Raw genomic sequence first — 23,293 nt, 5'->3', positions numbered from 1 at the left:
GTGTTTCAACATGCTCGGTCCTGAGAAATGCATCTTTACTGAAAACACGATACTGATACTGAATAAAAACTGTTTAGAAGAAATGAGTGCAGCCTTCTAGACTCAGAGAAAAATAAACAAAGCAGTTGAATTTCAGATAAACAAAAATACCTCAGGTGATATTTCAGGAAGTTTATAAGCTCACTAGCTCAAACACACGTCAGAACAACATAATTAAGATGGAAAAACGGAATATGTTAAACACACACACACACACACACACACACACACACACACACACACACACACACACACACACACACACACAGAATCACACCAAGTTGCATATGTGCTGAAAATGAAGCTCATAGTCTCTCATTTCCCCCCTTTTGTTCAGCCCTGCCACTCTTCAAGTTCAAAACAAAAGATTCTTTCAGGTAGCAAAGGAGCGATGACCCCAGGGCTGGCCCACACTTTCATCTGGCTCACATACGGTTGTGGAATGCCCTCAAAAGAATCCGCCTGCCACAGCAGGGCCACAAACACTGCCTCGATGGGACCACATGTCCAGTATAGACCAGAATGTAAAGTTTTGTGCTGCACAATTTATAATACACGAGCATGGAATATGGCCCAGATTACAAATGCTATTAAATATAATACACAGTTCCACTGCAGGAACCGTTTTAGGAAACCAGGCACTCGGTATCTCTGAAACATTAAGCACATTTCCCCTGGAGGAACCAGGAGCGATTTCTGCTAAGACATAGTTACAAATGTTCCCGAATCTAAGTGGACGTGTGCTTCTTAAATGTAGTTGCTTATAGTTGGTTCACTTTTGTCTCATTCTATATGCATTGCTGCTATTACTGACCCTTATGTGCCATATTTAACTCAGAACTGCCTAATACTGCATATGGGCTTGCAACAAAGCCAATTATTTGGGGTGTGATGCTGTACAGATACGACAATACAGCATTATGCTAGAGTTTTATGCTCAAATATGTATCTTGAAATAAAGTTCAAAATTTGTTCTGATAAACTGAAGGCTGAGCACTATACTCTAAACAAGTGTGCTTAAAAAAAAACGATAACTATAGTTTCCCTAACTGATTGCTGTAGTTTTATATGGCTTTTATTTATTTATTTTAAATAATTGTGATGCTGTAAGCATAGTGAAACTGACTGGAAGTTCTGCATAGGGCGTTCCTCTAAATATAGCAGTATACATGACAACACTGTATAACATCTAACTAGTTTGATAATTCACCACAATGTTGTGACTAGCTAGCTGAATAGCTTTGATAATTACCTAATCAACATAACCCTGTGTAGCTGACGAGTAAGTATCAATTTCAAAATAAGCATTCATGACAGCATTAATTTCAAATTTGCCCATTCTTCTATATCCTTGTACTACTGATCAACTGTTATAGAAGTTATCCTGTTATTCATTCATAGCTGCTAGTGTGGGCGAGTTTATTTGTGTTTTGAAGCACAAAATCATATCTTAGTATCTCAGAGCAATATTAGCTACCTAAACATGTTTATATCCAAGCAACACAAGCTAGCCAATGTCAACAAACTTTTACAACAAAAGCTAGCAAACATCACAGAATATCCCCAAACAGGGTTTGCTAGTTAACATCCTTAAACAAAACCAGCTAGATAAAGTTAAAGAATGTGCCACGATAAAGCTAGCTAACACTGGGGAAAAATAGCCTGGATCTGATTCATGTGTATCATATATCTAGCTAACAACCTACGATATTACCCGAGAGAAGTAGGGAGTCAATTGGTTATTCAAATAGGGACAATATTCCTATGTGTAATATATTGAAACCTGTGGTATTTATTTGTATGATTATCATAGTGATTTTTTTATGCCTAGATGTTTGACAAAAGGGTAAACATATCGGCTGTGACACAGTAAATCTTTCATTAAAGACTGAAACAAAGCATTGCATTAATTAGTTCACCAACTCAATATCTGACATCTGCTGTGTTTTTGATACAGATGATTTTAAGACTGTGTATGCACCCACACACAGTACAAACACACACACACACACACACACACACACACACACACACACACACACCCTGACATGCACCCACACCTGTCTTCTTCTTCACAGAAATGCCATGCAGTTGGTGACAGTACTGTGCAGTGGCAGATACCTGTGGCCTCTCCCACTGACAGCTCCTGTAAAATAAAATTACTTCTATGGTTACTTCTACTTGTCTTGTCAACGGCCTGCTGTCATTCCTCTCCGCTGAGCCAAAAAGGAAGTGATTATGTTTTGATTATATCTCATCAGCCATGTTCATTAGGGAAAGTTTGGAGAACACCATCGATTGTTTTGACAGGTCTGCTTCTATTGAAGTGTAGGCCATGATGATGAGAGCTTTAACAAAAAGTTGGTGCTGTAGAGCCCACTGAATGTATGAACTTTCTTCATGATGCTGTTGCTGACTCAATTTGTAGATGATGAAGAAAGTGTAAGCCAGGTTTGAATTTTTTGGTGTGTCAGGGAACATCCGGTTCACACATTAGAAGGACATTTGTAAAGAATTACATGTACCACAAATTGCGAGAAAAGAAAGAAAAAAAATCAGAGTCAGCAAGCCATAGGGGGATACACCCAAACAAAAACAGGACCCTGTGCTAAAATGTGGTTTCAGGTTATGTGTATGCTCCCATCGTGACAATGATTTGTCCTCTTCTTTGGGCATACAGTAGATGATCCATTGGCTTACAGTTGTTTTAAAATCAGAAAATCTTTGTTGTCTCCTTTATTCATCAGTGACAACAACACAATGACAGTCTAATAGGGTACTCGAATTAATGGAGACAACACGCTCTGGCCTCACTAATTTCTTGTCTCTGGTCACAATGTAGGTGAAGTAAATGAACATTTATGCTGGGGCTACCACTTATTATTAAAAAAAAAAAGATCTTATGCTATAAAATGATGAAGTCACTGTGGAGGTAAACAAATTATATCATCTCGAGCCCTTTTAAGAGCCATTCCATGCTATGCAAACTTCTCCACTTATACTGCTGCTGTTGTAATGGCAAGACACAAGAGCCTACAACATGACTCTCTTCCTTTTCTCCGGTTCTCTGTTCAAGCTGCCCCTATGGTGTCATGCCTCAGTCTTCCGGGTGCTCTCGAGCCTTCGGCAAGTCAGTGCGTTAATTGCTGAAAACAGCACTTATGGCACCTTCTCCACTACATAGTTAGTGGGTGAGAACAGTCAAGAGACTGCTGTGCAAAATCAGTTGCAAGAAGGGTTACTACTAATACTGGCTTGAAGACCTCAGTGTGAAATACAAACACAGTCACGAACTTGAACACTTGGTATTGGCCAGGCGTCATCAATCCCTCTATATTACCAAATGTAATACAGAAGAAGTACCAGCTCTAACAGGACCAACACCAGAGGAATTGGTTGACGCATTTAACTTTTAAAATCGTACCGCAGGGTGCTAGTGACCTATGACCTCGTTTCTCTCCTCGAAATCATTTCAGTTATGTGCTCACTCCCCTCATATTTCTCAATCATTAAATACATAACTGGTAAAATAACATTACGTTACAATACTTATATTTTTTACAATCAGTTGTGAGCAGCAATCTGTATTGTGTAGCTCAATGCATTTGTGATTCAAGTGACAATCAAAAGCAATAATCTAACCAAAAATACTTTACCATTTTGTCAAATATCTTGATGGTTTAACCCTGACAAGGTTGTTAATATGTTAGTTTGCCAACAACCTAAACTATGTATAAACCATTGGTCATGCATTAAAGGGATAATAAGGACGGCTGTATGAAGAAAAACAAACCAAATGGCGAAACGATTAGAAGAAACAAGGTCAGTAACAGTCTGACTCCCTGGCCCTTCATGAGAGGGGGTTGGAGACATGGGGGCAGGAAGCACATTTCTGTGTATTTCCTCTCATAACAGGAAGTGCCTGACGGCTTCCCCTTCACAATGGCTTCGCTTCTGCTTCCCGCCTCCCGGGCTTGCTGTTTTCCCCAGGAGAGTTCTGCCGGTGGACAGAGACAGAGAAGACGAGTAGTCATTTGTCACCATGCCGCCCCCCGCCCTTATGTCCCTCACACTGGATCATCCACATACTGCACGCAGACCCTGGAGACCCATTCTCCTGTACCACCCATTTACACACATCTTAATTGGGGGTGTGCACGCTTAAGCTTGACAGTGAAGCCTTTTGTATGACTATGTGTCTTTATTTATGCTGACTTCAACACTATCTCTATACCCTTCTGAGTGACCCACATTTTACAGGAAAGAACACTACAAGTATCTATCAGAAGATGCGTGTGAAGAAGATTAAAGTATTAAAGGTGAACTCTATCGCGTAAATTTGGCTTGGAATAACACACATCAGTATAACGTGTCTTTCTCGCCTAACTGCCAAAGTTTCCCTTATTCATTCAGTTTCCTTATTATTCATTAATAATGTAAATTGTAAACTAGGAGGAAATGTGTGAAAACCAAATAAAAATGGTGGGCTAAAAGAGGAAGATGTACAATAATAAGAAAAAAGAAGGAATAATAATGAATGCAAGAGGAAGTATAGGACTTGTGGAGATCTAGTTCAAAGAAGAGTAATTTGGAGAATTTGTTAAAATAAAGGGACTTCGAGAGGAAGAAGAAAAGAAGAAGAAGAAGAAAAGAAGAAGAAGAATTCAGTGCAGTGCATTTTTTGAGTAGACAGACGCAAAGGAAACGATCAGAGGAGCAAGGTGAGAATCAGAGGAAGGTGAGTAGGGGTGATGGGATACCCAGAGGGCCTCATTATTTTCCTGCTGTTAATTTCACTCAAACTGTTTCACACCTCACCACTGTTGATTGGAGAGATGTCTCTGTTGTCACGAATGCTGAGATCCGGCTCCAGCTCAATGCCATCACTCCACCATGAAGTGCAGATGAAGAGAAACTGTACTCGATGTAAAGTCGAAATTCTTAGCTAAATCTTTTAATCTTAAAATACTGGTGAAATGATAATTGCGGGGGCGATAAATAAACAGATCATGCTGGACGTTCAGGAGAACTTGTTTTATACTTATAAGCTATAAGCACGCTGAGTACTGATAATTATTATTATGTGGCTTTTTCAAATTTTACATCAGTTGTTCACACTGTTTGTCCTGTTAAAGTGTTGTGTTATGAAGATAAGATTTTTATTCAAGCTATGTCTTGGAGATGTCATGGAAAGGCTTTTATGCAAACGCCATAATGCATTTTGGGCCAGCGTCTTAAGAAACTGGGAGGAATAAACTGGGAACGCTACGAGAAGAAATAGCAGCGGTGTTGCTAATCCAAACTGAACTGTTACATCTAAACAGCTAATGTACAATTAATGATGTGAATTGATTTGGCAATGGTTCATGTCCATTTTTCAAAATGTAATGCAGCATGATGTAATCTCCAGATTTATACCCCTCTACACACGCACATTTCTCGATATTAACTGAATTTATAAAAGCCATTACTTCTGTACTAACATGCCAAAAAAATGTCTTCTGCTTTTTCTTCTTCTTCTTCTTCTTCTTGAAGCACAATGGGTCAGCTGCAAACCATTTATCCTTTCTATGACTAATGACATCCCTTATCCTGCCCACTGCCATCAGGGGCCACTTCCTCCCTGGCCTCTCTTGACCTGACCCAAGTTTGTTTCACCACCTGGTCAGATGGATCACAACCCTGAATTAGCCACCCTCCATTAGACCCAATTACAGCCGACTCCAATGAGGCTACTTCCCTACTGGCAGTGAGGCGTCTCACTTAGAACGATTCCATTTGATTCAGCTGTGATCTGATGCGACCGTCTCATTTGCCCTTTGTTTCAGAGAATCTTTATGAGAATGAACTGCTGCTGGATTGAGAATTCTTAATGAGGAAGAGACTAGCAGCGAGTTAGCATGGTGGCTAATGCATTTTAGCACACAGGGGATCCTTTCATGTTGATGCGCCCGGGAAAGTGTTTGAGTGGTCAGAGGGCAGGTAGCCAGGCCTCACACACTAATGCCCTGTGTGGCCGTCCGGGCAGTCAGTCAACTGGCCATGCTCTGGGGAAGTGCTTTCGAGGGTAGTGGAGGTAGGGGGTTCAAGTGGCCGCCCAAGGCGATGAGGGTCCGGTGCCTGCAAGCAAGGTACTGCAGGCAGGGTGGCCAGCTATACACTTGCCACTCAAATGAGGGTGATATAAGAGATAAAATGGTGTAAAAAAGACATCTGTAACTATGTTTTTTCAGTGTTACAGCTTGTGGTGACTGTCTCAAAATATTGGCATAAAAACTGGGCATTGGGGGGGGGGGTGTGTATATATACAGGAGAATTATTGGCCGAAAACCTAGCTATTGGAACAAACTGAACTAATTTAAACATTTGGTTTTTCTCTCAGTGATAAAACAGTGGGGTCTTGCTGAGGAACTGGATCATCAAACACTGAATGTGATGGTATTTGCATGAAAGCCCTGCAAAAAATCTCAAGAATGTTGCACCAAAGGTAACACCATTGAAGCGGGCAGCTGTTTATTTTGCTTTGGTATGGAAAGATTTCCTTAAAGGGGAAGTGAAAATATGCAAAGGCCCAGCCACGACTTCAACAAATTGAGGGCAGAGGGGAGGGGAGAAAAAAAAAAAAAAGGGTTGTGAGTCAAAGGTCCTTCATTCTTGTCTTGTGATGTCTGTCTTCATGGTTTCCTTGTATCACACAGAACTAAGTACTCTGATACAGTCAGTCAAAGATCTTTATTGGGGAAGGACAGCTATCTTTAAAGATCTTTGATAGGCTACATCTGCACACAACTTCTTGATACAGACATAAGCATTATTTTTAACAGTGTAATGATAATACTGCAGGGTTTTTTCTCCCAGTTCCTATAAACTTAACACTATCACTAGTCTCATAGCTAGTTTTATTCACAATAAAAACATATTACTGATAAGGTGTGAAGCTACTTCTTCTTTTCTAAATAAAATCCTAAAAGCGTCTCTAGTTTTCTTATTGCCTCACTTTGCCCTCTTGTTCTCCCTCTTGATCTCAAGTCCCGGAAAGCTGTGGCATCGACTCTCATCAGGTGTCCTTCCTGTATCAATCTCTGATCTTGAGGGATGGGAGGGAGAAAACGTGAGAGAGTAGGAGAAGGACAGCAAGAGAAAGAAGGAAAGAGAGTAGTGATAACACCAGGACAGGATGCTTTCTGTGCAATACGATAGCCTCCCCCAAAAACATCCTGACCTAGACCATGCATCCTTCTTGTTCTCTTTCCTCTTTCTTTCTCTCTTCTCTTCTATTGTGGCTATTCATCAAAGAATCTACGCCTCTGCCCTGACCATTTCTACTTCATCATATCATCTCAACACATTGATTATAAATTATTACTGAAAGAGTGAAATGAAGGGTGAAGAAACAGTGCCTTGAAAGAATCTTACTTAAGCATATTTTACCTTATTAATGCAAAATAAAATAAAATAAATAAATAAATAAATAAAGCCAGTAAGAAGGGCTGCAAAACAGAGTCTTGAAATTATTCAAAGATTACTAGAGATGTATTTTTTCCCAGCAGTCTGAAGAGAAAAACAAGAAGAGACTGCTGGTATGATAAGGGCTTTGACTCATTTGTGTGAATCTTTGGTTCTCCGCCATGTGCATGTGAGCCTCTGGTTTCCTCAGGGGGGAGAACTCACTCAACCCACGAGTGCCAAATGACTAATGCCACCGTTCCCCTGCCGTCTGTGCCGCCTGACACACCCATTACTTTCCACTCTCCTCTTCCTCTTCTCTCCCTCACTCCTCCTCTGCCCCTTGTTCCGCCTTCAATAATTGATCAGCCCTTCCCAAAGTCCAGACAGCAGTCATTAACTGGAGTGTGGACCTGTTCCGTGCCATCAAAACCGCTGGCTACAGTAAGTCACAAAAGGTTGGGTTTTTTTTTTGAAATATACAATAAAGTCACAATAAGTGAAAACTAGAGTCTCTCTAGATCTTGCTGCCTTTGACAGATTGCCCTCTGAAGGCACCTTTAAACTCCTATTTCTCTGGCAGCTGCCGAGCGTAAACATCAGATGCACAGAGAAGAGAAGAGCTCATTGATCTTGCTGTAAAACAAGTACCTATGTTACTGGCACCACTATAATCGATACAAGTACAGAATTTGTTAGATATGATATCTGTCTGTGTTTGCAGCCCTGGCTGGCTGGTGTCTCATGTCCTGAGTGTTTAGGTCATGAAAAGACTCATATTAGTAACCTACATTTCATCCTAAATCCAAATGAAATCATTCAGACGATAAATAGCAAAACTTAGCTCGGACTATATAATCCATCCCCGAACATAATGATTACAGTCATTTCATTGTGTTTGAAGGTTGCGTCATTACAGACAAGAATCTGAGGATATGTGGAAAAATACCAGGTTATAAAAGATAAAAACAATAACTGTAGAAAGGCCACATAGGCCACGAGCATGATGTCATGCTAAGGGCTCATATCCCATTGGCCTCCACCTACAACCTGATCTGTAAAAGGAAAACTACTGGGCCAAGTGGTACGGCCCCAAAGATCCGCCCACCTCGCAATTTCTCTCTCTGCGTGCCTTAGAGGTTGTTTGTCTGTTTGTTTGTGCTCCCCTCCCACTCTGTACCCACCCCTGCTAAAATAATCTTTCACTGACATTAGCTACAGCTGGTGGCACGTCGGCCATGGGCCATATGAAGGGTGTTGAGAGCCGCTGGTGCTATTTTTAAAGGATCATTTCAGTTTGAAAGTACGCCACTCTCAAAGTTGTCAAACGTCTGAATTCAGTGTTATATAGCCATTGAATGGTGCATCTTACCTGTCTGTTGCGTTCGTCCATAATCCGCGTGATCTGAATCTTTTTTCTCCCCATTGTCCCGTTTCTTTCTTCGCTCTCTTCTTTCACCAAATAACTTTATGGCCTTCTCTCTGTCTCTCTCTCGTTCTCTCTCGCTCTCTCTCTTTTTTGTGTTTCCTCAAACCAAGCTTTCTTCTCTGTACTTGCTCCACTCAATTCAAAGATTCCAGCAGCTGTACCTGTGATACACAGAGAGAGAGAGAGAGAGAGAGAGAGAGAGAGAGAGAGAGAAACAGAGACAATCTTTATGGCAGATCGTGGAGAAGAAGGAAGCAAAAAGCATAATCTCAGCACATGGGATGGTGAATAAAGACAAAAGGATCTGTCAACATTTTTGTGAGAGTGCTCTGTTTTTCACTGTCGATATCATGCAAATCAGAGCCAGCACTTCGGTGCTCTGACTACGAGAGGAGACAGCACTGTCACGCTCTCTCCACAGTCGCCCGGATTTTGACAAGGTTTTATGAAGTGACACGAACTTAACGGCTCTAATCACGCACAATGTAATATTTATGCCATGCTGAACAGCAGTGAATCTAGTATCAAAAAAAAAATCCTACTCTCAGAAAATGCTAGCACATGTATTACAAGACGCAAGACAACAACTCAGTTGATTTCATGTTTAAGCATGACTGATTTACCAAACCACTTCAGGTATTAGTGGATCTTAAAGAGAGGCCTGATGCCAAAAACTGGTGGTCTAGTTTGTTCTGCAATACACACTCAGTACGTCTATCTCTGCCATGAACCTGTAAGCACTTCGTGGCTCATCTTTCCTGCCGAGAGCTCGGTTTGAAAGGGCTGCCCTCTCTCGAGCAGCTAACCTGGCTTCGCATAAACCATCTCATCTTTGAGACATACACATATTAAGGGAGCCAGCAAACACAAACAGCATGCGTGTGTAAGAGTGTGTGCGTGTACGCATGTAAGTGCACCTCCCTGGTGCTGTAAAGTAGGCCAACCCAATTCATCTCAGGGAGGAGCAGCAGAAGTGTTGTTGTGTTTTCTTCTGACAGTAGAGGTGATAACGTCCCTCGTTATGCAAATGAGCATCCCATTATTTAGGCTGGGTGTAATGCAGCGAAGCTGTCAGTGGTGTCGCATTAAAATCTCTCCATCGTTCACCTTCTTCTTGTTTTTTCTCCTCTTCTTCTTCTTCTTCTTCCCTTGTCCCTTCTTCTTTTTGGCTCTTTCTGAAACACATTTCCAGGCAGCTGCCAGAACGAGTCAGAAACACTGATGTTGATACGTGTGAAAGATGTGTCACTCTGTCTTCCACTCTGTCTACATATCTGCCTCTCTCTCGCCCTTTGATAAGAAGATCTCAGAAAGTTAAGTAAGAGATGTTCGCACAGGCAAACCCTGTACATCTTGCTTGGTGTTAAAATGTTGTATCTGAGTGAGCGTTGTAAGGAGAGAGTCTATGTTGTTGAGGTCAGTGCCACGAGTCGTTCATTATACAGAGCAGTTCACTTCTGTCTCAGTGTTCTCCATATCATCATGCCATGTGGCTATTTCATAAAATTCTACACGCAGTTATTAAAATCTCTCGTGACGTATTTGTCAAAACCTATTTGTCAAAGACACACATTCTTCAAGATGAAGAAAAATTTAGTGCTGTTAATAATCAGCCGGTGTTTGTCTTCTGTGGTCTCTATTAATAATGAGCCTCGATGTAATGCCTTATTAGCATCCGCACGCCGCTCGTCACACTTTGTGCGAACTGTTAGCCAGCGTGTGTCTTAGCACCTGCATGACGAAATTAAAGCTAGCGTGATGATTGTTTGAAGGACTACTGCTGAACAAGGAGCTAAACAACTCAGAGACAAGCTGGTGATAATGACTAGATTACTGGGTAAATATTTACCGAGATGCAGTCAAGAAGTTGGCACAAGCCATGTTCACCATGCTCAATCGTGCTTGGCCTAGCTGAAAGCTCAATCAATTAAGCAGCTAAATAAATCAGAGAGTGTGTGTTGTGTTCACATCACTCAAAGAAACACTCTTATTAATTAAATAAGCTTTGTTCTTCCTGGTTCGTCGGGTTGTTTAGGGGTAGTAATATGGTAAGACAGTCAGAGTTTGAAGCACAACACACACGTCCACATCATCATCTGCATCATCATCATCATCATTTTAGATTACCACAGATGAGCGCAATCCAATTTATACTAGAACGATGAACTACTGTGTAGACATGAGCACAGCTGGTAAAACAACTCTGTCAACCACACACACGCACACATTGGGAAGACTGATCTTCCCACACAAGTGTGGTCGTCCGGATGAGAATAATCTAGTGCTGCTTGTGTACGTGTGACTGGGTGTGTAGACTATGTTTGTGTTTCAGGCTGACAGATAGACAAAGATAGAGAGAGACAGAGATAGAGAAGGACAGAGAGAGAGAGAGAGAGAGAGAGAGAGAATGTGTTAAGCCAATTTACTAATCCATGGCCAAAGCGTATGAAGAGAGAGAGAGAGAAGGAGGAGGAGGACGACAGGAGAGAGCCAAGAGTGAGATCCTTGGCTTACTGTGAGAGAGGTCATAGTGGATGCCATAAGACTGTGATGGCAGCTTAGTTTGATAAGCTGGGTCCTTATGTAAGTGTGACTGCAAGGACAGCAGAAACGAGCAAAACATGAAGAGAACATGGGAAAAGCAGAGAGTATGAGAGAGAGAGAGAGAGAGAGAGAGAGAGAGAGAGATGTGCTGTTGCTGACCCTCCCATCTGTTAACTACGCCTCTTTTCTACTGTCACAAATAAGAATGCTGGAGAGGAAGAGAGTGTGAGCGGGAAGAAAAGAAAGACAAAGAGAAAAAGAGCTCCAGCACAGAGATGTAATGAGCTGCTAGGCATCTTTCTTTCTTTCTTTCTTTCTTTCTTTCTTTCTTTCTTTCTTTCTTTCTTTCTTTCTTTCCATTTCCCCCTCTCTCAATGAGAACTGGAGCTAAAAGGGCAATGGGTACGAACAAAAGCAGGCGCAATTCTGGGTCGTTTCATTCCCAAGTGTTCCACTTAGGAAGAAAAAAATTACACTCAATTGTATTTGTCAAAGTCTTAATAGAGTGAATATGACTTCTTGTGCTTTGCTTATCAGATACAGGCTGCAATGTTTAAGTGTATTAGAACACTACTGTGTGCTTGGTTAATGTGCTGTAATGAAACGTCATTACAGCAACTACACATTGATGTTGTATCATTTTACAGTCCTGATCCTAACACAGCACATATAGGTCAAAACCTTTAAATCATAATTATGAAATCTCCATTCGTATCCTGTATCAGGCCACGCCGAAGACCTTGTTACCCATCTCAGCTTGCATTGTCACCACAGTCGTCTCTCTCTCTCTCTCTCTCTCCTGAACATCTGCAACATATTTGGTAATTGCATGTGCTTGAGAAAAGGCAAGTACCCTCTATCCTCATAGGGAAATGTGGTCGCAGAGATTTGAAATAACATATTACAGCACAGTAAGTAAACCTTTTAGGAGGTGTGCGATACATTAAATAAACCCCTGCGCTTTTCAAATAAACTCCCATTTCCTTGAAGAGACCAGAAAAAAACGTCTTCAATGGTTCTTCCCGAATAATTTGCGTGTTAGGACAATTTCTAGTCGAGTCTCACACTTGGAAGTCTTTTTTCCTCTTCTTGCTTAATCCCTGAAGCACATTTTCTTCCTCCCCTAACTGCGTTTATTTCCTTAGAGCCGATTTTATTTAATGCACTTATTTGCAGACAGGCAGCTGTTTATCAGCGATAGTTAATGGCGCACAGGGAGACAGGCAGGCCGTAGCGAGTGGATCCTGGGAGGCCTATTGTCTCTCTAATGTCATTACATGCACAGACTCTTGAGTGTTGTACTGGCTGCTTGGGGGAGATACGAGCTCTGACGACTGGCTACTATTGCTGTCCATCCAATATGCAATGGGCTGAGTGACCTAAACCGGAGATTCGGCTTGGCTTTCACTGCGAATGTTAGCTTTCGCAGTGTGACGCTTTACCATCTTTTGAGCTTAGGAAGACTGTACGTGTGGGTGTTAAGCAATGTTGAAATACTGCAATAAAGATAAATCGAGCATATGAATTATATTTGGCACCCATTTTGTTTCGCTGTACACAAATATGAACATGATGTTAATATGAAGTGTAATGAAGAATAATAAACATATTTTCATACACCGGTATTTCAGGACTGGTCTTACCTTCTAACACGACTGGACAGAGCAACAGGAAATACACACAGACTCACACAAACAGAGAGCCTGGAGGAAGGATATGACATCAGCAACCACAGACAATCAAAGGTGTAAAGGTGCTTCCTTTCCTAAACTGTTCCAGAGTGCACAAAATGGGAACCAAAACTCCTGCGCTTCCTTCTCCCAGCCAGAAAAGAAGAGACAAACAGAAAGAAAGAGAGTTAAGGCTGTCACCGCCACCGCTTACTGTAACCAAACGGCCACGTTCTGATGCAAACGCTGGAAGCAATGGATTCTGGACCGAGAGGGCAGCAGAGTAGACACACAAACCATCTTCCAAAGCCATGTACGAAATGACATCACTGCACAACCACCAATGGATTTGAGTCTGGTCATTGCACATTACAAACCTCTAATGGCTATATTTTTATGGCACCCAAAACCAGGACTCCACTTCAACACATGAAAAAGAGAGAAATGTCACAATACGTGGCTTTATTAGCAAATGTGTGAAATTATGGATGAACTGCATCTCTGTAGGGCGGTATTTGGTGAATAGCTCTTTTCAGGTGCTATGTGAGATTAGGGCATTCGATGGAAAAGGAGAGGTTTCATTTACACCACACAGAGTGTTCTTTCAGGGTCCCTCCACTGCAATGTTTCACTCCTGTCTCTCTCGCAATCAGCTGTGCATTTTTTTTATTTTTTTTTAATAACGTTAAACAACATTTTGGACTTCTCATGAAGAAAAACCTTTCTTTATGAAATAGCTCCATGTCTTCTAGTGTTTTAACAAATGAGGAGAAAATATGACATGTTTATGCTGTGCTTTGCACTACTTTCTGAGTCTGTTTCGGTATCCAAGCGCTTGTAGTTAAAGTGATTGTTTATAAACAGCCTACAAACAATGCTGTACGGTGAAAGATGAAGGTATTTCAGAAGGTTGTCTTGATGAGCTGATTTTACCTTGATCAAGTATGTGCTGTATTTATCTATCTGAAATGATCAATGCTGGAATACGGCCTTGCACTGGGAACATGTGACCACACAAAGTGGCAAAAGGGTTGGATGGATGAAGGGGTGCTGACAGCAGTCTTGTCCCTCACTCAGTCAGTAAACAGTGAGTGTGGCCCAGCATGGGTAAAGCGGGCCAGGTGAGAGCCGTCTGTCAGTTAGCCATTGCAAAGCCACCCAAGGACAATTTGGCTCGATACATGTGTCAGGGAGGAGGCAGCTGCGCAGCACAGAGATACGGCATGCTTTGTATTAACCGAATAAATCCCACTAAAACTGTCCACTTGAGACAATTTTTGATGCAAAATAAAGTCTTGCAAATGTTCTAAAAAGAATGAAGGATGTGTTTGAGCTAAAATGATTAAATGTATCTGTAATTATCAGTATCACAGCTGTGTGAAATCTTTATCCTATAGGCTTTAAAGCACTTGTGGATGAGTTCATAATACCGTGGAAGCTGTTTAGTTTGGTTGGGAACGGAAATTTAAAAAAAAAAAAAGTTAAGAAAGTCATGGGCTGTGGGAAAGAAATCATGGAGGTCCTGATCAAGGAGAAGAAAAGATGCTGAAGTTGCAATTAATTTTAATATTTTACAGGCACATAGTGATACATGGGTGATTTGACTAAAGAACCACAATCAGGCGTTTAAGTTCTTCTCTTCACACATCTGCAAGAGCAGAGTTGTGTTTATCAGCAAATGGCTAACCACTACCACGTCATGCACAGTGACTCCAGATCCAGGTGCAGCCACAGCATTTCTGGTGGCTTGCGCAAAAAAAAAAAATGTTAGGACAATATGAGTATCAGTCAACAAAGCTCTATGAAACAAAACATTTTAAACAGTGAATAGAAAAGATAGGAGTAAAAACAAGCAGGAGCCATGTTTGCTTGGTGAGTAAACTCCCACATAGACGAACACAGCCCTGGGTTGTGTCACTTGGTAGAGACAAGACCCGGCAACATCGGCCAATTATGTTATCAGCTGAGGATGAGAGCATCTTATGATGTTAGCCTTGTTCATGGGTCAGCGGGGCACTGAGGGGCTGCGGCATGTCTGCAGGCTTAGATGATCCTTTGATTATTTCATCGCATTTTTTTTTTTTTGTCGTGCACTTCCTCCTCAGCCCCCTCACCATCTCAGCATTCTAATCAGACTAATTAAAAGCTTTGTTCATTTGGAGCTCTCCGATGACAATTTGTTTCACCCTACCCTACAGCGGTCCTGTGAAAAAGAGAATTAAATTTGATCTTCTGACAGCAATTATTAAACGTTCCCTCCTGGCTTCAATTAAGCCCAGAGGCTAAAGTGGCTCAGAGACTGAGAGCGGGTGCCAACATACCTCCTTCTCACTTCTGCCTCTTCTTTTCCTCTTTTTCGTTCCCCTTTATATCCTTCTCTTCAGTTTTTTTTTTTTATGAGGCAAATATGTATGGTACAGTAAGCCACTGAGGCACTTGATATTGAAGTGTTTTACAGAAATTGAGATTTTTTTTCTTCTTCTCTCTGATTCCTGGCCAAAAAGTCAGAGAGAGAGAGAGAGGGTGAAAAGGGAAGTTAAGCAACCTCCTCTTTTATCCCTATCAATCAGCATGTTCAGTGATTTCACAGTTCTTTTTTTTCCCTATTGAGTAATTCAGTAAAGATGGTAAAAGAGTTTTTTACCAGAAGTTTTGGTTTAGTTGCAGTAAATTTATAGTAACAAAATCTGGAATAAATCTTCCAATACTAGACATACATTCCTGAGTTATATAAGATCTCTTCCATGTGATCTGTAATTTATATTAAATGTATAATCCGGTATAATCGTAAAAGTTTTAAGTTGCATTTTAACTGAGTAACTGTAACACCTGCTCCTTTATCAGTGAAAGCCTAAGCTTTCTGTTTGCCTCTCTAAGCAAATGATGTGACTTTCAGAAATTTTGCAGCAGGTTCTGACTGTCACATATTTCAAATTGGAGTGTGCAAATATGTACATCCAAGGCCAAAATGTCCAACACACAAACTAATCATCAAGTCACAGGTCGTTCTTAGAAGTTGAATATATCGCCACAGACATTTTGTCTGAGAAAAGGTGAGACAGAGAGACGAAAGCATGGCACTTCAGTAAGGATGTCCTTCATAAGTTCAACCTGAGCGTTTCTTTTTTCTTATCTTTCTTTCTCTTCAGTCCCAAAGCACTGTACAGAAATGAAGTAACCCAGATTGAGGAGACGATGGAAAGAGAGGGTGTAAACTCTCCTTCTGTAAAAAGCGATACAGTCATCCCTCCACCTCCTGTTTTCCGACATGATGTCACAGTCATTTCAGCATTACCACAAGCTGATTGGGCTGATTGTTGAGAGCACTGCTGTGCTGTTGATCTCTCGCATCATTTAACTCTGATTGCTACAGTTGGGGTTTGTCTAAACAAGCAACATGGCTGCCATTTTTCTTTCTTTCCTCCTCATGTCCTTCTATTCTTGCTCTGTGCCTCAATGCCTCAATTGGTGTGTGTGTGAGGCTCTTCTCAATATGTAATTTCCTGTCCATTAGATGATGAGGGAAGATGTAAAAAAGTCAGTTAAGCCCATATCCTCTTCATGTCATCATTCTCATTATTCATCATTGGCCAAGCCAGATCATAACACAGCTTTTATGCAATTAAAAAAAAAAATCAGAGAACTACTCTCGGCTTTCTAAGAAAGGCATAGATACGTCCAGACCCAGGGTGTAAAGTGTGAAGGAAGGAATATGGCATCCCCCAAGGGCTAACCCAATCCCTAGTCTTTCATTATGGGACCGGCGTACCCTCCTCCCTTCTCTCCTCTCCACTCCACAGTGTGTTTGTAGTGGTGAGAGAAGTCAGCAAATGCCGCAAAAAAGCCGGGCGCGCTCCATCCTGGCAACAACTCGGGCCGACCTCATCAAAGCAAGCCCTCATAATTTGTCACAGAAAGCAACCAATTAAAATGCGTTAGGGGAAGAGGAAAGCCTACAAGTGGGGTGGGGGGAATGACAGTGAAAGGGTGGTGGGGTAAACGGGCAAAAAGATAGCATCTGATTAAAGAGTCCACACAGCTGTGGCGAATCAACCGGGCCCAAACTTTCAAAGGAAAAAAAATACTAAAGGCTCAAGAGGGAAGCAAGGAGAAGAGCAACACTGGCTGGATTTGATGCACTGTGTTGATGTTCAACACTTCAGAATGACGCCGAAATACAGCGGAGAGAGGGTTGAGCAACACTTACACACAAAGTGAGTCTGTTTCAAACCTCAGCATCACTAACACATGCCCCATCTATCAGCCCTCCTATTTTTTGCATACAGCAAACGAGGCATGACCTGACTGATATTGAAAAATCTGTATGGTGTTTTTTTTTTTTCCTTGAAACATTTGTCAGAGAACACATCATCATTGCTGTTAAAGTCCTACTTCCTACCTTCTTACCTCTTCTTCTACAAGAGCCTCCTCCTGAACAAATAAAACACTTCGATGACATATTTTATATCACTTTTATATCCATTCTTCCTTTTTGCAGGAGTATCTTGTGAAATATGATGGGTGATGTGTACGTATTTTTCCATGTTGTTGGATATGGTGGTGTGCCTGTGCACATTTGCATAGCCTCCTTTGCAGTGTGTTTCTTGTATCTCGCAGCTGTGGCAGGCATGTATTTTTTTTTTCCTTTCTGTTTTCTTGCATGAGATCACAAAAGGGTGACAAGGAAAGTTTGGGTGTTTTAGCCTGTCTGATGCTCTATGCTGATTAGTCTGGCTTGTGCTTCTCGTTCATTTTCTCTGTAATGGCCCAGTGGAAAAAAAAAGGCATAAAGCAAAGCAGGACGAATAATAATAATAAAAAAACCTAAAGTCTTTTTCAGTTGAAATGAAAAAAAGAGAAAGAAGGTTACTGCATCTTTGTTTGGGGGAGGGTATCAAAAATAATGACCCTTCTAATTACTGTTATTCTGACGCTAATCACTAGCTCTTGCTGAATACTGTGTGTTTCTTGATCTGGCTGATAAGAAAAGGAAAGAAAACAAGGAGAGGCAAGTGCCTACAGCCAATGGTGTATAAATCAAGTGTGTATGTATGTGTGTTTTGGATCCTGCTCCAGAAGCTTATCCTCTCCATCTTTGCTACTTTTTGTTTTTTTGTTTTTTTGGGTTGCTTTGGGAAAGTGCAGGCTGCGTAGAAGGGGGAGGGAAGCTGGTTCACAAGGCCTCAGCCACTCAGCACAGAGACATGCACCAATTCCCTCTGCACCCTCTCCAGCTGCACCGTTCACATAACCTCGCCTGTCCCCTTCGGCTAATGATAGCAGAACCCGTCTCTCCCTTCTCTTCCTCTCTCTCCCTCCCTCCCTCATCTATACTCGCACCCACAGTCTTTTCCACTCCCTTACACCACTGCTGGGCACACATCCCTCATTCCCTCTTCTGTGAACTTTGCTTTCCCTTTTTGTTGACATGAGTGTGTTTTCCGAGCTATTGGCCCTCCTTTTTTCTGTGTTTCTCCACCCTGAGAAAAGTCCTGAGGTCGTTTGACTCAAGGAGGGACTGAGAATGCAAGAGAGACTACTCACGCCGACCCCCCCAATGATAACTCTCCTCCAGTTTTTCTCTTATCGTCCTTTTTTCCAATATATCCCTCACTCTGCCTCAGTGTGCCTGGGTCTGCTCCTGGCTGCAGCGTTTGGGCCAGCGCTCCTGCTGCGCATTATCCCAAATAAACAACTCATTACACATGTAATTAACCGAGGGGGCTATTGCAACAGCGGAAGCTAATCCGTGCTAACATTTGTGGAGGAGGGAGATGCAGGGGTTTTGCGTGCGCGCGCACGTGTGTGTTGGGGGGGGTATGTAGCATTGAGAAGGAAGAGGAGGGCAATTGAAATAAATCAAATCCACGTCCCACCGAAAATGAACAATTGTTCTCCCCTTTCTATCGCACTCACTATCTCTCTTGCACGCGCTCTGTCGTGTAGGGTAATCCCCATGGATTTCACATTGCTCTTGTTTTCTGAACAATCTGAGAAATGGGTCATCAACATGCTGCATGGCTGAGTTTTGATAAAAAACTGAAAATAAGGCACTTTCACTGGTAAGAAAAATCATGTGCTTTCTGCAAGAGACCTGCTTAATTAACACAGAAAGAGTCAGACAGTGAGATGGATAGATGGCTGAGGCGGTGGGAGGATTAAAATACTGCCTAATTACAATGAAAATGCAATAGAGCCTGATGAGGACACTTTCTTTTTATTGTTAAAGATGCACGAGTTCAGTAAGATTAGGCCTCAGATGACAGAGCACAGAGGAAGTATCTCAATCGCTACGATTCAGGAAAACTTTCTTTCCCTCAAAAGCAGAGACATGATCTGAAACGATACACCAAATGTTGTGTGTATGTATTTATATTTCATATGTATTCATTTCAAAGTTGATAGGAAGTAGGCACAGGGCCTCTGCCCACTCTGTATCTCCATCACTGTCGCTCTCTCCTTCTAGCTTATAATTCACTGGTCTAAAGATCATCCCTGCAGGAGACACATACAGATAGCATGCATCTGTGAGGACGTTTCCAGAGTCACGTTCAATCACACTACACCATTAATTCAATTCTCAGCACCACCCACATGCTAGACTACTGAAAAAGCAACAAAATCATGTTCTCACAAAGCTGTTTTTTTTAGACATTAATAGTAAGCCACACCTTAAAATATCCTCAGAGGAAAAACACAAATCTTACATCATATTCTATCACTCTGTTTTCCTGGGGTGGGCATAGACAACAAAAATACAAAACAATGCTTGTAGACGTTTACCCAATACTTCATGTGTATCTCATCCTTTGATTTTACTAAGTCTTGCCACCAAGTTGCAAAACACGCAATGCACCAACAAAGTAGTGCCAAATTGTAAGGACCATATGTTTAATCAGCTTCATAATATTTTATTCATGAGCTTGTTGCCTTCACGCGCTGTACACCTGGCTGAAAACTCTTTAAGAAGTTTGCAGTGCTCTACATATGCGCGGGATCCTCACAATGCGTTCGCAAAAACATAATGTGATGTAATTTCTTGCAATAACAGCAGCATATTGTCATATCACCCAGACCTGGTGTGTATAGGTAGTGGGTGAGCAACTTAGCAAACATATTTCAGTCCACAGAATTTATGAAGAAATAAAACAAATAATTCATGTATAAAAGTAAGGCATGTTGTGGACATGGAACTGATTGCGTCTACGCAAGAACTTTGCTTGCCTTTATTAACACCTCTTTCAACGCTTGCAAGGGTGTTTTACCGTGGTTGGGGGGAAAAAAACTGTAGAATATATACCTGTATAAAAAGAGCTACACCAAATGAAGCAAGCGAGAAACAGGAAGAGAGGGAGAGAGACACATGGGTGCTGGATGTCAGTGGAACTGCTAAGGTAGCCAGAGTCTCGGCATGTATCCCCTCACTTCCTCTGCTATTTATAAACCTATTCACAGCTCTGGTCCAAAAATAATACAGCGACCATTTTAACCCAACAATACTGTGAGCTCACACAGGTAGCGCACATGGGATGAGCCGAGTGTGGGCGATCACGAGGGGAGAAAAGTCAATCTCATGGCTGAGCAATTTCTGCCGGGACAGCGCTGTTTAGGACGTCTGGGCCGCAGGCAAGCTAGCAAGCTTAATACCACGCCCGTGTTACTTGTACTCTGACATAGGAGCTCCCCGCTTGTCAGGGTTGAACACACACGCATACACATGCACACATACACAGTTATAACCACACAAGGTTATTTGTTTTTCCACTGGGGCCTACAAGAGCAGCTGCAGGTGAACACAACCACCCCCGCAAGTCCACTCATTCAGAGAGAAGGAAGGTCCCTCTCGCTTTCGCATCTCTCTCTCTCTCTCTCTCTCTCTTTCTTTCTTTCTTTGGTCTTTCCTTCTCTAATCACTCTCTTTCTTCTCTCTTCTCCTCGCTGCTCTCCCAGCAAACCTTGAAGTTTCAAATGAAGTGCTCCTCTCATTCATTATGCATACAACTCTGCACTGCACATTTCCTCTCTCTTTCTCTCTCCCCCCTTCTTTCCTTCTCTCCTTTTCCAGACAGTGCATCTGTAATAAAATTAATGACATCATTGGCTGCACTTTGGAGGAACTACTGGAAGAAAAGTCATACATCAAAGTAAACACGCGGTGCTGCGGACAAGAAGGAAAGAATGAAAGAGAAAGAAAGAAACTCAGGGAGACATCTATAATAAGCCATTTGCCCACTTTATTTCCATCACACGGTTAGACAAAGCAAAGAAATAAGTGATGGACAAGGAAATGTGTGCTAAGTGTTGAAAACACTTTTTTTTTTGAAGGACAGAGTGCAAGTCAGCACTGATCGAGTCAAATCCACACCGTGAAGGGCCTGCTCTCTTCCTCAGCAATTTTCTGAATCCAAAAAAGTGGAAAGTATTACATTTAAATGAGGCACCTATAATGGAAACGCAGATGTTTGTCACATAGGAAGAGACATTTTCACAATGCATGATATACCGTACAGCACAATATTGACTTTGTTTGCTAACAAAGTGCCAACACTGGCGTCCTATTAAAAAATAAAAAATAAAAAAAACAACAACAATGAATCTAAGGATATTTCTATTTGCAAAAGACTACAGTAAAACAAAAGCCGAGAAAATAGATTTTAGCATCTAATCGGCTACTTGTTCCCTTAACAATGAAGTTAATTAAATGTTATAAAAGTGCAGATGATAACAATTTCTCAGAAAAGTCATTTATGACACTATTATAGCGCTGCATTGCTCATTGTATTGAAGTTCCTCAGTTTTGAACATGTTCAAGTAAAAAAGAGAGAAAATCTCACATAACTTCTACTGAGTTACGTAAGTAAAACAATTATAATGATTTAAAACATTTCCAGGAAAAATTTCTATAAATTATTTTCAGTATAAATTAAAGTTGCTCTGTGTGTGTGTGTGTGTGTGTGTGTGTGTGTGTGTGTGTGTGTGTGTGTGTGTGTGTGTGTGCAGATTTTAAGCTAAAGCAGCCTGAAGGAGAGAAGCAGGAGCAGGAGCAGGCTCATTTGATGGGCCGCGAGGTGACAGCCTGTTGAAGGGCCCTGTACAGCAGCCACCCCAAACACAAAGGCATGAAGTGTCATAACGCCAGCCCCTCACATGCCTCTCCTCTCTTTCTCTCCCTCCTTCCTTTTCTTTCTCACTCCCTTCTTCTGCCCCACTCACAGAGCACGTCCACTGCTGCGCATCTTTTTCTCTTGCCACTTCAGCCCCGTGCTTCGATGGCAGAGTACCGTTGATAAAGGTGCAGATGATTGTGGAAATATATACAGGTGTGTGCTCCAAAAACACAGGAAAGGCTGAACTAATGCAGTGCACGTGCTGCCTAAAACTCAACCACGAATGGAACAAAAACTTTACCCTTTAACTCTCTATTCTCAAACTGAGTGAGATGGTGATTCATGCTCGTCGTGTTTTGTCCCAGTAGAGCTACTGTAGTGTTTTTCAATGCTGGCTAACAAGAGCATGAGTAGAGTGCGTGATAAAATAACTGCGTCACGACCCCTTTTGAAAAAGCGTCTCGAGGACCTCCACCTTTCGAGCCCATTGTGGAGACAGGATCTACTAAAAATATCTCATAGCTTTTCAGATGGATGCTGCTCCTGGCTGGGACACAGAGGACCCTCTGTCCCCCTCCTTCACTCCCACCAGAGGATGTTACAGAGTGACAGGGCTATGCTGCCCCCACTGACAAAGATAAATTACATTCGCTGGAAAATATTTCAGCATTCCCCCCCCCCACACACACACACCCACCCACACCCACACATACACACACTTCCTTCAGCATCTCTGGGTTTTTTTTCTTCTTATTTTTCAGCATTTCTTGGGCATTAGCCAGCACTACGATAGTACTGTGACATGCCATTGCTTCATGATGGGACCTCGAGTTTCCCTTGCTGAGGAGTGCACTTGACAAACACACTAGGCTGAACGTAAAAGAGTTGCAGTCCTGGGTGTGTTTTGCCAAGGATTTGGATTGACCATAAAATCAGGATCTCAGAGAGCAATTTTCCAGGTTATATTTGGGATGTGTGGTAGATTTTATTTCACTTGCAGGGTTGATAAAATAAAACAACAACAACAAACAGATATGGCCTCGAATACGAGCCTGGCG

At 41.8% G+C, this 23,293-nt stretch overlaps 1 protein-coding gene across 5 annotated transcripts in view; it reads right to left on the bottom strand.

Annotated features, from left to right (window-relative positions):
* Positions 1 to 23,293, bottom strand: part of mef2cb (myocyte enhancer factor 2cb) — a 79,936-nt gene that overhangs the window by 31,984 nt on the left and 24,659 nt on the right. For all 5 annotated transcript variants that reach the window (XM_060907095.1, XM_060907092.1, XM_060907096.1 and 2 more), the window contains one exon: positions 8,858 to 9,075. In XM_060907095.1, the coding sequence (XP_060763078.1) occupies positions 8,858 to 8,911 (54 nt within the window). In that variant the 5' untranslated portion in view covers positions 8,912 to 9,075. The remainder of the gene's footprint in view (positions 1 to 8,857; positions 9,076 to 23,293) is intronic.

The sequence above is a fragment of the Neoarius graeffei genome, chromosome 24 (genome assembly GCF_027579695.1).
Source record: "Neoarius graeffei isolate fNeoGra1 chromosome 24, fNeoGra1.pri, whole genome shotgun sequence".
NCBI classification, from domain to species: domain Eukaryota; kingdom Metazoa; phylum Chordata; class Actinopteri; order Siluriformes; family Ariidae; genus Neoarius; species Neoarius graeffei.
The sequence above is the reverse complement of the archived record's forward strand: the minus strand, read 5'-3'. Positions and strand labels throughout refer to the sequence as shown.